Source organism: Periplaneta americana, chromosome 15, assembly GCF_040183065.1.
Source record: "Periplaneta americana isolate PAMFEO1 chromosome 15, P.americana_PAMFEO1_priV1, whole genome shotgun sequence".
Lineage (NCBI taxonomy): Eukaryota > Metazoa > Arthropoda > Insecta > Blattodea > Blattidae > Periplaneta > Periplaneta americana.
This window is the reverse complement of record NC_091131.1, coordinates 115,266,519-115,282,468: the sequence shown is the minus strand read 5'-3', so window position 1 is coordinate 115,282,468 and position 15,950 is coordinate 115,266,519. Positions and strand designations below refer to the sequence as shown.

The 15,950-nt window shown below is 37.7% G+C and overlaps 1 protein-coding gene across 1 annotated transcript in view; it reads right to left on the bottom strand.

Moving 5' to 3' along the window:
* chm (lysine acetyltransferase chameau) overlaps positions 1 to 15,950 on the bottom strand; it is an 853,038-nt gene that overhangs the window by 36,763 nt on the left and 800,325 nt on the right. Inside the window, exon 9 of the mRNA XM_069848009.1 lies at positions 324 to 470. Within this exon, the coding sequence (XP_069704110.1) occupies positions 324 to 470 (147 nt within the window). The remainder of the gene's footprint in view (positions 1 to 323; positions 471 to 15,950) is intronic.

The following is a 15,950-nucleotide window of genomic DNA, read 5'->3' as shown; positions in this document are numbered from 1 at the left end:
TAAGTTACAGTATTTTAATTTCTGTAACTTCTAAAATACGTTGTAAAATTTTAACAGCCGCGTAAAGATTCAGATTACTTTTAAACAACTTCACGTTATATAACTTGTGAGTTCTGCTTTTAATTACCGGTATTTTAATGTCTGTACTTTCTAATATTTTAACATAGCTATGAATATTGAAATACATTTTAAAATGTTTTAATATCTATGAATTCTAAAATATATTTGCAAATTTTTAAGTACTCAAATATTTGAATTTCTTATACTATGTTTGCTATTGTACATTGCTTGTGATAAGTGATAACTGATAACATTGATCTCACCTTTAACGGAAAGTTCCTTGCCGCCAAAATTGCAGAGGTACTCAAGAAGCACATCCTTCCAGTAACTGCGATAGGAGATAAGGCCCAGGTCGGACAGCGGCTTCTCTGGTGACCCCACTTTGCCTTCGACCCGGGTGAGCAGGTAGCCTGCAACATCACACACATTTCCGCTTAATTCTTAGATCGTAGCAAGAGCTGCTTAGTTTACAATGTACGAACATTATACTGTCGTTCACCAAGTTAACTCTTTCCCTGGTTTGGGATATCGGAACACGTATCCTGCGTTTGTATTAAACATGAGAGAATTTGGGGGGAGGGGGGGGTGGAGATACGATTCAGGCAAAGGGCACCCGTATTTTTCGCGTAAGGATTCAAAGACGCAGGTTCCGTTTACTTAAAATTTGTTTCAAGGAGCAACATTTCAGTCTTCAGTTGTTCCACCTTCTTGATACAGTATTTAGTTGCAATCGGAACTGTCCCGTCAGCTTACAAGAAAAAAAAAAAGCACAATCTATATAGACACAATATGAATTTCTCGATTGATAAAACTAACCTGTCAGCTTGAGCAACGGAAAGTGATTTCAGTAGTGTATCAGACTATTTCTGTGGGAATATTTGACCAAGAAAACAAAGTAATGAAGGCATTCACAATTAATTAAAAACTGAACCCATATTAGAAAAAAATAAACAGAACACTAACTGGGTCCAACATGTATGGAGAATGAACAGGAACGGAATTTCACAATTAATTCTTAAATACAGATTCTGATAGGCCACCTACCCCATTATCTCCTGGCTTAGTTTCCTCATGAGTGATGCCTTATTGGTGTCACTTATGAGGATCAAACCTGTCTTCGGACACTTGACTAAACAACATTAGAATGATTACCAAACAGCAAAGTATGGATAATTTATGCAAGAATTCTTTAAAATCGATATCAATACGTGATAATCAGGGAAAGGATTTATATGTAAATACATATTTACTTATAAAGCTAATATAATTTATATTTTGCATTATCTTTATGTTTCACAATGTGTAGGGTTGAAAAATCCTACTTTTATTTTCCATATTTTTCCATATTTTAGAGTTTAGTACATATTTTCGTTAATTTCCATATATTTTCCATATTTCATATAAAACAGTCCATATTATATTAGGTTTAACAATAAAACAAAACAAAATTCCATTAACTTTTAAAAATACATTTCAACAATAGAGATTTAAACACATGTTCAGTAATCCCTTTAACATCAGAGTTATTTGAAAATTAGCAGTCCTATCAACAATGGGAAAGTAAGTTACAAAACTGTATTAATTTAATTTAAAATTTTTAACAGACTTCAGTTGTGCAGCTCAACAGTTAAATGCCAGTCAGAGTACACATAGGTTCAGTTTTGTAAATCATACTATAAAGACGGTAAATATGCCAAAAGTACGTCATTCAGTCAATTTAAAATCAAAACTAACAAGTTACATTTCAGAATTTAAAGAAGATGGTTTATCAACTGACAATAAAATATTATTTTGTAATTTGTGTCAGTGTGCAGTATCATCTACACAAAAGTTCCTGGTGCAACAACACATTACAACTAGTAAACATCAGGCCAACAAACAACTAAATTCCAAGCAGAGACAATTGTTTTTAACACAACCAACAACATCGAATGTAAGATCTGAGTTTAACATCGACCTGTGCCGTTCTCTCATCTCTGCTGATATTCCTCTCTACAAACTAAAGAATAAGGTCTTCAGGGAATTCCTTGAAAAATATACTCAACATACAATCCCGGATGAGTCAACACTTAGGAAGACGTATGCTCCATCCATCTACGATGAGACAATACAGAAGATAAGAGATGAAATTAAAGATAGTTCAATTTGGGTTTCCATTGATGAGACTCCCGACAAAGAAGGTAGACTTGTTGGTAATGTAGTTATCGGTTTGTTAAGTGAACAATATTCTGAACGAATTCTTTTACATTGTGATGTTCTAGAAAAGTGCAATAACAAAACTATAGTTAAACTGTTCAACGAAGCTATGGGTATCCTGTGGCCAAAGGGTATTATGTACGATAATGTGTTATTCTTTATTAGCGATGCTGCCCCTTATATGGTCAAAGCTGGACAAGCATTATCTGTTGTATATCCTAAATTGACTCATTTTACTTGTGTGGCGCATGCATTTCATCGTGTGGCAGAAGTGGTCAGAGACAATTTCCCTAAAGTAGATTTGTTGATTTCATCAGTGAAAAAAGTATTTCTCAAAGCTCCCAGTAGAGTTAACGTGTTGAAAGAAATGTACCCTGAAATTCCATTGCCACCAAAGCCAATTTTAACTAGATGGGGTACATGGCTAGAAGCAGTTGAATATTATGCCGAACATATAGACTCTATTAACAATGTTCTCCTTGCATTGGACTCTGAAGATGCAGTCTCAATTGATACTGCGAAAACAGTTACCTGTGACATAAGTGTGAAGAATGACTTAGCTCACATTCAGCATACATTTTCATGCATCATAAAAACGCTCAAAAGTCTCCAAAATAGGCACCTTTCACTATCTGAAAGTTTTGAAATTATAAATAGTACTGTGGAACAACTGAATCGTGGTAGAGGTAAAGTTGCAGATGCAGTAAGAGCTAAGGTGGACACTGTACTTTCAAAAAACCCTGGATATGAAGAACTACAAAAGGTTGTTGCTGTGATGAGTGGTGAATCAACAGTGAAGATTAACTTGGACTTATCCCCAGCAGACATTGTGAAATTGAATTATGTACCAGTTACTTCTTGTGACGTCGAACGCTCTTTTAGTCAGTATAAATCTATCCTCAGAGACAATAGAAGAAGATTCACTTTTCAGCACTTGAAAGAAATGTTTGTAACCTATTGTTATGGTAACAGACAATAAAAATTGTGTTTTGTTGAAACTACATTGGAAGATAAGGTACGTCCATTATATTTTTTGTTTAGTTTGATTAAAATGTACCAATATTTAACGTACATAGTCATTTTTTTATAATTTTAAGTCCATATTTAATTCCATATTTTGGTAAAAATCCATATTTAATTCCATATTTTGGTAAAAATAACTACATATATATTTACATATTTCATATATTTTTAGTCCATATAAATCCGTTCCCTGGTGATAATATTTCATTGTCTAAGTATCGATATTTAGCAAAAAATTCTTCAAATCTATATTGACATCTGATATTTTTCCATTTTCTAAGTATTGATTATTCTTATCAGATAAATTATCTAATTGCTTTTCAATACCAAAGTATCGATAGTTAATCGACATTTCTTCAAAATCGATATTGACGTCTCAGTTTTTCATTATCTAATATTAGTCTAATCTTTGTCGATACCCTCAAAATTGATACAGAAAACTGATTGTTTAACATTAGTAAAGTATCGATATTTAGTCGACATGCTGGCCGACATTGACAGGCACTGATTTTTCTTTATCTTTGTATGGATTTTTGTCAGTAATTGAATCAAAGTCGATCCCGATGTTCTTTTTGTAGTATTGAACTGGGCTTATGGGTATTTAGTCAACAATTCTTCAAATTGATATTGACATTTGATAGTTTCCATTATCATCTAAGTATCGATTTTTGTTAGTAATTCTTCAATACCTACGAGTATATTGGTAGTTTTGCATTATCTACCATTAGCGTAAATTTTTGTCACGAATTTGTAAAAATAGACAAATATGTCTACTGAAGTCAGTGTTGTTAGACGGCTGGAAAAATCCCGCGAAACGGAAATTTTAAGTACTGGTCAGGATGGCTGATTGGTTTTTATTTATTTATTTTTTGCAATAAGGTGTCGAATAGCGTTTTTTAGTGTTACATGTATTACCTATTTATTATTTCCTAGAATTTTGCTAGTTGTGGTGTTAGTGTGGTATACATTTTCACTTCTTGGCCTTTTAAAGTTATGAATATACTTTTCATAATAATTAGATAATCTTTACTCCTCTCCTTAACCGTTTATATAGAGCAGGCATGCCCCCCCCCCCGGGGCAGATATAGCCTTCAAACGAGGTGCGACAGTGACAGTAATCGTGTACCTGCATAGTATTCTGAGATTCTACGTCACTGTTGCACCTCGTTTGAAGGCTAGATCTGCCCCGACTGGGCATACCTGATATAGAGAATTCTGCATTACAGTATTGAATATGAAGACATTCTGCATGTGTACAAGACTGACTATAATATTAACGATTAGGTGCAAGTATGTCTTACTCGTGTCTTCAAATTAAGGGTCGCATTACACTTAAATTTTCATTAAAATTGTATTATTCAACCTAAGAATGCATTAGTATTTATGTCGTTTAATAATTGAAAACTATAAAAAAATACAGGATAGGCTAAAGTGAGGAAAAAAAAAGTTTGTGAATTGAACATTCAATATTTTACAGTGAGAAACGGAAATTAAAATAATACTCAAGGTTGTCTTATAATCTATGTGCAGACATCTTTTACACAACAAAACGCGTGGAAATGAAAGCTTCATAGACGATTGCTACCGGTATCTGTTAATGGAGTGTATGTATATTTTGTTTCCACTGTAACATAAGAGAACCAATACATATGGATGTCTGTTTTATTGTTGCAGTGTTTCTCAAAGACGTATTGATTTGACATTTCAAAACAATCTCGGGGCTGGTTTTAGAGATATTTAAGTATGGTAGTAGGGATGGATTTTTGTAATGCCAGAACGGAATTTTTTATATTTACAGTTCTGAGGGAACCTAAGTTCAAGAAAGCCGACAACACTAAATGAAGTATCGATAATCAGCAATGCTTCGAAATCGATATTGCTTTGTTATTTAAGCACTTTTCCATTTTGAAAGTGTCGATATTTTACCAGCAATCATCAGAATCTATAACGATAGTTCTATTGTTGAAATAAACTGTATTTTAGTTAATAATTAATCGGACCGGATATTGACGTTCGGTGGTTTTCCAATATCAAAGTATCAATGATTAGGTTAATAAGAATTTCGCAAGAATCGACATTAACTTTTCCACAGCAAAGTAAGCCTATCGATACTTTTGTCTCGATGGTGTCTCGTAGTCGTGATGTGATTGGACTGCACATAGGCAAAGAAGTAGCACTGAACGAAAAGCGTTATTTTTCCGCAGGTGAAGTGAGGCCATGTGGCTCCCGATTATGTCGTTATCGAATCACGCCTGGACGAGCGCGTGTGGATTATCGGGCGGCACCGGGGCCCGGCCGGGTCGCGATTACTATCTCCACGCGCGACTTTTTGAACCTGTTCACTCGGACGAGAGTTGCGAGATTTCGCATTTTGTCCGATCTTATGAATGGCTGTGCGAGGGTGACGTCAGTAACTCCATGCAAATGCCTTAGGTGCTACAAGTAACTACTGTCTCTCTGAGTGCAACCCGCACTGACTGGATGAATTTTTGAACAATTTTGAATTTTACACATGTTTAGTTCCGTCCTCCGCTGTGACTCAAGCGGTAGCATTTCTGTTTACACGTCTAGTTGATTTGGGTTCAATTCCTGGAGAAAATGACAATTAATTTCCAGTAGCGGCTGGTGATCAAAATAATGAGTGTGCTACAATCTCTATATCGGCCTACTGTATACACTTATATGTATTTATCTTAATTTGAGACTAGCCTAGTGACGAAATATGAAGTCCATACGACGTTCCTTCCTACTGCAGAACTTGTCAATTACCCTGGTGTTAAACCCCTCCATCTTGGACATCATACTCTTTTCTATTGACAGTATTGCGAGAGCAATGAGACGATCCTGGGACATTGGTGTTGTAACCAAAATATTTAACAACTTCGTTACTTCACAGAATGGATCCTGTAAGTGTTGGAGACTATGTATTGTAACAATTGAACAGCCATCTATATTTCGGAAGTCGGATCTTCCGTACAGAACTCCAAGTTGTCTTTAACACTCTTTTGTTCAGTATAGGCCTAGTATAGCTGTTGACAGCAACTTCAAGTTCGCGTTCAGGAAAATTATGCGAAAAATTGTCAAAAATTTTGCTGTCTAGGTAGCTTAAAGACTGGAAACGGTGAGTATATAGCATCCTGAATTATACGGTCACATACTTCCTTGGCTTCAATTTTCTGGGATTCCATTTTCCGTCGCTTGCTGGCCGAAGCAGGAGGAACCTCAAACAGGTAGATGGCAGCAGCAGTCGGATACTTGAATTACCAAATACATTGTAAATACGTAATTCCGAGTTCTTCCACAAACGCTTTACTTTTCCAATCTCCAAGCTGTGTCGTGCTGAAGCTGACTACAGCACTTTCCTGCGTAAGAATAGCCAATCAGAGCAGTGATTTCAGATTCGCACATGCGCATAAATGTCTACATTCTCATGTGGAGTTCTGAGTAGCACAACGAACCCTCTGAAGCACCAAAGAGCGACGACTAAACACACTATAACGTGTCGTGAACATAACCACGGAAAATCGTCAAATGACAGATCAAATACTATGATATTACAGATACATTATTTGAGCAAAAATTATCATTGTGCTGTATAACACTGCAGCACAGAAGGACGGGTCGCCACTGTTAATTTCCTTCCCACGGAGACTTGGTGCGTATCCCTTAACTCATGTTTCTCCGGAGTTTTCTAAGAGCTGGCCTTGCATGCTAGCCGTCTATGTATTAGGCCTATGTCGTTTCATAAGCCTGACAAAGTGAGGATAGAAATTAAATAAAGTTTGTCGTGATTATTTTGAACTCAGTTATATCAGGGAATTGGAAAATTTTCTTTCATCCATTGGGATTTAGTCCTGCGCCCTAGCTGCGTGGACTAAGGCGTCAAGCCTTGGAATAGTACGGAATAAGTTAGAGTTCTCATGGCAGAAGAGACTTTCTCATAGAATCTTGACGAGAATATTGGATCACCCAGCATCATGATGAATTTCAGCCAACACCTACAGTGAGTAGAGAAATACGGTTCCGTAAGCCAACTACGAGGGCGATTCCAGAAGTAGTGCACACTGCGCATGAGCTTCCATATCCATGGGTATGCGTGGTTGTTATTTATTGCGTTAATAGTGAGCGTTATTCCCAACGATTCTGTGCAAGTTCAATTAAACTGCTTAAAAACTTTTTGTGTATAAGCAATTGAAATGGACGACGAAAATGTCAGGTCATGTCACTGTCTGAGGTCAAATATCATTCACTGAAATATAAACTTTACGTGGACGTATAGGCCTACCGCCGGATATTTATGAATTGCTTCGAAAGAAGTGTGTGTGTGACTCTTCAGTAGACCGTAGAACCATTTCCCGATGATCTCGACGTGTCTGTGAAAGTCATATTGCTACAGAAACCAACAAACGCGCTGGAAGACTGAAATCATCACCGGATTTCACTACAGAGGTAATTGTTCCCAATGTTTTGGAAGAAGACAGACGGACGACATGTGCAGACACAGCTCGTAGGAAACTGTGCACAAAAATTCGCCGGAACCGACTACAGCTATTGGAGTCTGGTGTGCTGCTTCTCTACGATAATGCAAGACCGCAAATCGCCAAGCAGTGAATGCCGTTTAATCAATTACACGTGGGAAACACTCCCTCAGCCAGCCTACAATCTGGACATGAATCCACCTGATAATATTTGTTATTATTATTATTATTATTATTATTATTATTATTATTATTATTATTATTATTATTATTATTAAGAAGCCTTCTGCATCTCCCTATCAAACCAATCTCAGATAAACAGTCGCGCTCCACAGTTTTAAAACTACTGGTGCAGAGAGAGAGAGAGAGAGAGACTGAGAGAGAGAGTAGTTGTGACAACGTTGCGCTCGCGAAACGTCAGGAGGTTTGAGCGCGTTGGGAAGCAGTCATAACACTCCAAGGTGACGACTATTTTGAACGATCTTGATGTAAGTGAATTAAAACAAAATGCGTGTGTATGAAGTAAGTTTGTGCATTACTTCTGGGATCACCTCGTAAAAAGGCTGAGGGAGGGAGGAGATTATCGTGCTAATCACATGTTACTCCCGTATTGGCTGGATGATTGTTAACCTCTGCTGAGGCATGTAGACGTTAGGCTAGCCGTCGCCGGCTGGTCGGCCTTGGTTCTCCATGGGCTATCGTGCCACGGATTTTTTCCATTAGTTCTTAAGTGTAGATCTATTTTAGAAGGCTATTTAATAATGGTGTAACAACTACACGATTATCTAGTGTCGGTGGAACTGTGATCTGAGAAGAATTCGAGGATTCGTCATGGCAAAATCTGACATTTACTTTACAGTTGTTAGAGTTGGGGTAACCTCGGGAAAAATCCAATAGGATTCGAATGGACGTCCGAGGGCAGCTTCGGCGTCAAGTCTAGTTCGCTAACCCATGAGCTACTCCAGCGTGTGGCCCTGCTTGTTCTGTGGTGATTTTGTGCCATATCGACCACAAGAGTAAGAAGTTCCGCTACTTGTGAACGTCTAGTGAACGAAAGCGTGCAGTCATGAAAGCAATGACGATTATGGTTCATTGGTTAAATCATTGTAATTTGTTTATTCCGTAATTTCTGTGAGGTGCAGTGGAGCCTTATTAGATTATAAGCATTTCTTTTCTACCTTTTGAATGACAATTGCATCTTTCTTTTGCATCGTACGAATTGCATACTCAAACAGAGTAAGAAGGCGGCCCGGGTTCGTGATGGAAGAAGTATGTGTAGCAGAGGGGTTTTCTCGGAGTACTCCCTTTTTCCTGTCATTCCGCCAATACTTCTCACCTTCCCTTCATTTCATCTAGCATCTGCAATAGTTAAAAATAGGCTGGGGTTAGTACGGATTGCCGATGCTGATTTAGGAAGATCTTGGGGCTCCGGAACCTTTGGGCTTCTCAGGTACTCGTCCGAGGATAGAATCTGTCTGCCAGGCCTGAGGTAGGATGGTCCACTCGACAGCATCGTATTCACGAATATCACCCAGGCCATCTGTCGAACTTGGACAATCACCGCATATAAAGGGGCAAAAGCAAGCCGAAGTATAGACCTAAGGATCAGTACCGGGTCTGACCCTCGAATGTTAAGCCATACCAGTGTTGCCAACACATAAATTGTATCCCAGTCAGTCAAACACCTGAAAATCCGTCAGAATACGTCAAAATAAAAGAAACCCACTCAATATATCTATATACAAATAAAAAGCAAATTTTAACACAACTTACTTATCAATCTTGATTAAAATAATAATTCGTCAACCTCTGACTTGATTACGAGGGAATATGAAACGGGATTCTTTAACATGGTACGGCAAAGGCAAAAAATTATACAATTAAAATGACAGGATCTAAAAAAAAAAAAAAAAAAAAAAAAAAAAGTCAAGAGACCATGTAAATCGTAATTTCCTTCAGAAAATCCGTCTCCCGTCAAAGTCATTCTTTTCCCGTCCGCTACGTTGAAATTCCTTCAGTTTTAACAGTATTTCCGTCCATTTGGCAACACTGAGCCATACAGATTGGAGGGTACTGCTTTGACTTGTTTTTGTTCCATGATAGTTCGATTTTTTGACCTGACATCATAGGATTTTATGCCCCCGATAAGGCAGTTGGCCCATATCCCTTGTAACCTCTAGACTGGAAATGGATGAGTTGTTATGGTAGACGGCGTTTTTGTACTCTTAACGTGCGTTCACACCTGTTGAATTTTTTATTAATTTTTTTTATATTAAATATTTAAACTGTGTCCCCTGTTAACTAGATTCGGGGAATATTCACATCCGGAGTTGCGCCGAGCGTGGGTTCGATTCCCGCTTGGATTGATTACCTAGTTGTTTTTTCCGAGGTTTTCCTCAACCGTAAGGCGAATGTCAGGCAATCTATGGCGAATTCTCGGCTCCATCTCGCTCTCACTAATCCCATCGACGTTAAATAACCTAATAGTTGATACAGCGTCATTAAATAACCAAGTAAAAAAATATTCACATCCGATAAGATTACGATACGGCGAAAATTAAGGAATGGCGGCGAGAGAAATCCTGTTTATAGTCGAATAGCGGACTTTTTTATGCCTTCAAATATGCTTTACCTTTTTCAACGTCCAATTATCCGCTTTTGTCTTTTCGTGTCCTTCTTACTATTCTACATATTTCTCTAGGTAGTCAGGCTTACTTACATGACTTTTATATCGAATGCAGATTACGAGATTCCTATTTGCCTCAGTGAGTGCGAACACTGCAGTGTAGAGTCTACATATTCCTTTGGGATGACTGTATGGGTCGTTCACCTCGGGGGCTGGGAATGCACTCAGGATTCGATCCAGGGACAACAAGACTTGCTCGGTAAAGCATTTACGACCTTGGCGGCTGAGGTCGGCTACCTATGGAGCAACTCAAGCAATGACCAGCCGCACGTTGCATCAGCTCTGACGGTCTTACAACACTCGACTTTCAAAGGGATATTAACTGGCTGTATTATTCCATATTTAGTTTACAGAGTTGCATTAATTATTATTACATTTGAATATACTACGGTTGTAGCTCAAGCGGTTGTGTTTCTAGCTGCAATCCAGCCGAGCCGAGTTCGATTTCCAGCAAGAAAATGGAAATTTATCTCTCGTCTACAAAGACTGGCATAGTTTTTCTTGCATTGCGACTATCCTGATGTTTCAGCAGTTGCCTTACGCCATGCTAATCACGTTACCAAGTTGCGATGTTTGATTTCCAATATTCACAACCCTAATATGAATAGAAAGAAATGCGCCAAAGGGTTGTTATTCAAGTTATTACACTAACTCAACAAGAATGTTTATTATGGTTAGTGTACAATTTAGGAAAAAGTCAACTTATAGTGACATTTTCATTCATATAATAATAATTCAAAAGACAGGTTTGAATCGTGGCAAGTAGGAAAGTGACCCTTGTTTGTTTGTACGTGTCTTAAGTGGTGGCTTTGTTCCATGTTAATCACTAGAGACCGGATTTTAAAGGGAAAATTTTTCATATAAAAAAAAAAAGAAGAAAAGAAAGTTACAGCTAAAAAAAGGACTTCAAGAAAAGCTACAGTATATTACTCCCCAAAACACACTTCAGCACATTCATGGATATAATCGTACATTTATCTGTTCACAGCATAAGGAATAACGAAAATCCGGTTTCGCAAACCAGCTATAACGGCTGGAGGGATCATCGTGCTAACCATACGATACTTCCGTTCTGTTTGGATGATCGTCCACCTCTGTTTCGGCATGTGGACGTGAGACCAGCAGCCGGCTGGTCGGTCTTGGCCCTTCAAAGGGCTGTAGCGCCATGGATTTACTTTTTACATAAGGAAAGTATTGTATTTGATATAGTTAAAAAAGGATTTCAAAAAGGACGATATTACCACAGTCTAGTATATACAGTCACGAAGCTTGAGTTTATGAGGATACTAGAAACAATAGACTGTGCAGGTACTATTTCGCATTATCTGTAATGAGGCGATAGTAGCGATCCTAGTGGTTAGCAACTATGTATGGATGCATATTTACTACGTATTGAGCTTCGTGACTGTATATACTAGACTGTGATATTACTCCCTCAAAATGGTGCTATTTTAATTGAAAACACAATTCAGCACATTCATGGATACACATAGCACACACAACCTTATATTTATCGCTTTACAACATAAAGAAAGTGTTGTATTTGATCATATTCAATATTTCAATATGTTTCTGCCTCTTTGAATGCAGAAGGTTTTTTAAACAGGAAATGACCGCTCAACATCAACTGAAACCAGAGGTGAAAATTTTATTTTTATCCTGAACTCTAAATCAGCACACTTTATTAGTTTTCAATGTCTGGAATCAGAAGAAGAACGATATTTATTTTCGCTTGCTCAGGAAGTCATAGGCCTATCGAAAAAATATAGGACAATTATCTAAATGTTTGCGATATTCTGTTAAAAAAAAGGACCAAATAAGAGATGTTTTTAAAAACGGGGAAAATATGGACTTAAAAAAAAAAAGAAAAAATGGAAGTCAAAACCACATAATTTGGTCGGTGGAGATAGTTTTGAACATCGTGATTAATTATTTCATGTTTCGTGTTGAAATAAAAAAGGGATTCCCTTTAAAATCTGGTCTCTATGAATCACATTAAAGAGTCGCACTAGCTATGAATACTGGTACTATGAGGAAGACAAAGAGTTCAGACATTGAAAACTGGTGATGTTGATGATTTAAATTAATACAATTCAACAAGGATGCTTACTATGTTAGAGCCTATTGCAAGAGAAAGTCAATGTCTGAAAATATTTTATTTGCCTATTTCCCTATCTGTTTGTCCGTCCATCCTTCATCCATTCATCCGTCTGTCTGTCCCTCTGATTTAAGTACTTAGGTTTCTCGTGGCATTTTAATGTCATGTTAGCTTTCCATAGATTATAAACTCACTTTCTATTTTGAAAAAGACCTTTAAATGAAAGAAAAAATTGTGGACTGTCTGCAGCCCAAAACCCTGAAAAGAGTTGTGCTTAGTCTGGTTTCAAGCGATTTTCGAAACTACTCCTGAAATTTCTTTGGAATTAATCACATAATAATTTAGATTTCTGAACGGAATGAACTCCTCTATTTATCAGTCAGAAATTCGCTTCTCTCCAAAATTACCTACATTTAATTTCTGGTAATCTACGAGTTTTATGATGAAAGAGGAGTGGAACGGAGAAAAATTCTCTCCGGCACCGGGATTTGAACCCGGGTCTTCAGCTCTACGTGCTGATGCTTTATCCACTAAGCCACGCCGGATTCCCATCCCGGTGTCGGATCGAATCCTCTCAGTTTAAGTTCCACCTCTTGGGTTCCCTCTGATGGTTTGTGCCCTCTGCACTACGTCATAGATGTAGCCTATGAACGCAGGACAATGTCCCCATATGTGCGGAGGTGCACTCGTTATGAGTGACTAATTGGCCGGGATTCGACGGAATAAGCGCCGTCTTTAAATCACAAAGTGATTTTTACGCGTATCATTATATTATTTTAATGTACCGAAGTACGGAAAACCATGGAAACATCATATGTATTTCGGTACGTTAAAATAATATCTACGAGTTTTATGTTGAACAAAGTGGATTTGAGGTAGATATTTTCGAGTATTACATCGGATTCCTCTGCCATGAATGAACCTTTACCCTGAGCACATAGTCACTGACTGGACTTTCATTAAAGAAATGTATTTAGAACAGAGCACCAATATTCGATCTCCGGCTTAGTGAGGTTTTCTTCAAACGTTTCATGTTGTCATAACTGCATCATTGCCACGGTATCTCCCTCTCAGATCATTTTTCATAGATAAAAATTAAAATTACGTTCTGAGATAAAAAACCTGACAGCTGTTGAGAATACGCTGGAGCAGGTTTTCTTCAAGTATTCCTGTTTTCTCTCTAATAACTACACTATTATCATATCCGTAATTGGTGTCCGTAGTCTGATAAGAATTTAATAATAATAATAATAATAATAATAATAATAATAATAATATGCTACTAGTACTTCGGCTTTTCTAACACCACAATAACACCATATATGTACGGTTTGAAACAATTATGTTCAAATGAGAGTACCTATGACCGATATCTAGCAGATTCTACTACATTTCTCATGAACAAAACGACTTTCAGACAAGTTCCTTAGAGTACTGGTCTTAATTTGTACTATCATCATAATATTTCTCTCTCGACCGTAAGGAAGAGAACAGGCGGAGGGTTGTAGTGTCACGATGATGCGGCACAGGGCCCCGAAATGTCTCTCCCGTGACGGAGCCCAGTCGATAAGGCGAGGGCGGGTGGGCGTCGGAATGCGCAAGCGACGCCAAATGCTGCAGTGGCGCGGATGACGTCACCATCAACATTATCACATTATCCTCAGCTGAAGCCGACGTCTAGACATGTTGGCCGTTTTTTTTTTCGGGAGGGTGGTAAGGGGGGACGAACAGACTGTGGCGGATTTAATCCTCAAGTGACACTTTAGTCGTTCTCTAATTATTTACACAAAGCAAGATCTTTCAAAATCGGTTTCAAATGCTCCAAAGCTACAGACAGGACGTCAGAATTTTTTATACTGATTATCGTACGGAAATTAAAGATCAGATATAGAGGTAAGACATCGAAATTAAAGATGGGATATACTTACTTACTGGCTTTTAAGGAACCCGGAGGTTCATTGCCGCCCTCACATAAGCCCTCCATTGGTCCCTATACTGAGCAAGATTAATCCAGTCTCTATCATCATATCCCACCTCCCTCAAATCCATTTTAATATTATCTTCCCATCTACGTCTCGGCCTCCCCAAAGGTCTCTTTCCCTCCGGCCTCCCAACTAACATTCTATATGCATTTTTGGATTCGCCTATGCATGCTACATGCCCTGCCCACCTCAAACGTCAAAGATGGGATATGCATGCTATAAATGAAGGCCAAAAACTTTTTATATATATTAAAATTGAAGACGAATAATCGATATAGATATCAAAATTAAGCCAGCTACTCAATACCAATATTAATATTAGAAGAAGCATGCTCAATATTTGTAGCTTACCAAAATAAAATGCAAAACATTCTATAGCTAAACCTCTAAAAGTGGCAGTCGACGATATCAATACTAAAAGTCAGGCTTTCGACAGCCATACCAAAAAAGTAACAAATTGGCCTACTTGACATTAAAGGTATAAATAAAAAAATAACAACTACTCAACATCAATATCGATGTCAAAATTAAAGCTCAGACTTCCCATATCAATGACAAAAAATGCCAATTACTCACATCGATATCGAAATCAAAACTGAAGCTCAAACTATCGATATCAATATCAAAATAGTAACAAATATGTACTTGACATCGACATAGATATAAAGTGTCTAAGCTTTAGTTTTAATATCGATATAGGCTATCAACATAAAAAATATCAAATACTCGACATCGGCATTAGGAAAGAGTTGGGTAGTATCGGACAGTGCGTTTCTTTCATCTACCACAGATGGTAGTACCTGAATGACGTGGTTACGTAACTGTATGCGACATCACAGAAACGTAACCATGTCATTCAGGTACTATCATCTGGTTGTAGATGAAAGAAACTCACTGTCCGATATTACCCGATGCTCGATACTACCCAACTCTCCCCTATAGAGGTCAGATTTTATTCAAGTGGTTAGTTTAGCCGACAAAAAGGACCCAAAAACCAAAAAGTAGTTTAGTAACGCCGAAAAGACCAAAACATCTCAAGTCACAATTGTATCTAATGAAGAGAAGCGAATAGAAGCACTTGAAATGTGTATATGGAGAAGGATGGAGCATGTGAAATGGACAGACACAATAAAAAACGAAGCTGTGTTGGAAAGAGTGAGTGAAGAAAGATTAATGCTGAAACTGATCAGGAAGAGAAAAAAGAATTGGTTTGATCACTAGCTGAGAAGAAACTACCTACTGAAGGATTCACTGAAAAGAATGGTGAACGGGAGAAGAGTTCGGGACAGAAGAAGATCGACATTAAGATATATCGGAGACTAAGAGGAAGACAGAAAATAGGGAAGATTGGCGAAAGCTGGGTTTGCAGTGAAAGACCTGCTCTTGGGCACAACAATGAATGAATACTCGATGGAAGCCTGCTTCCG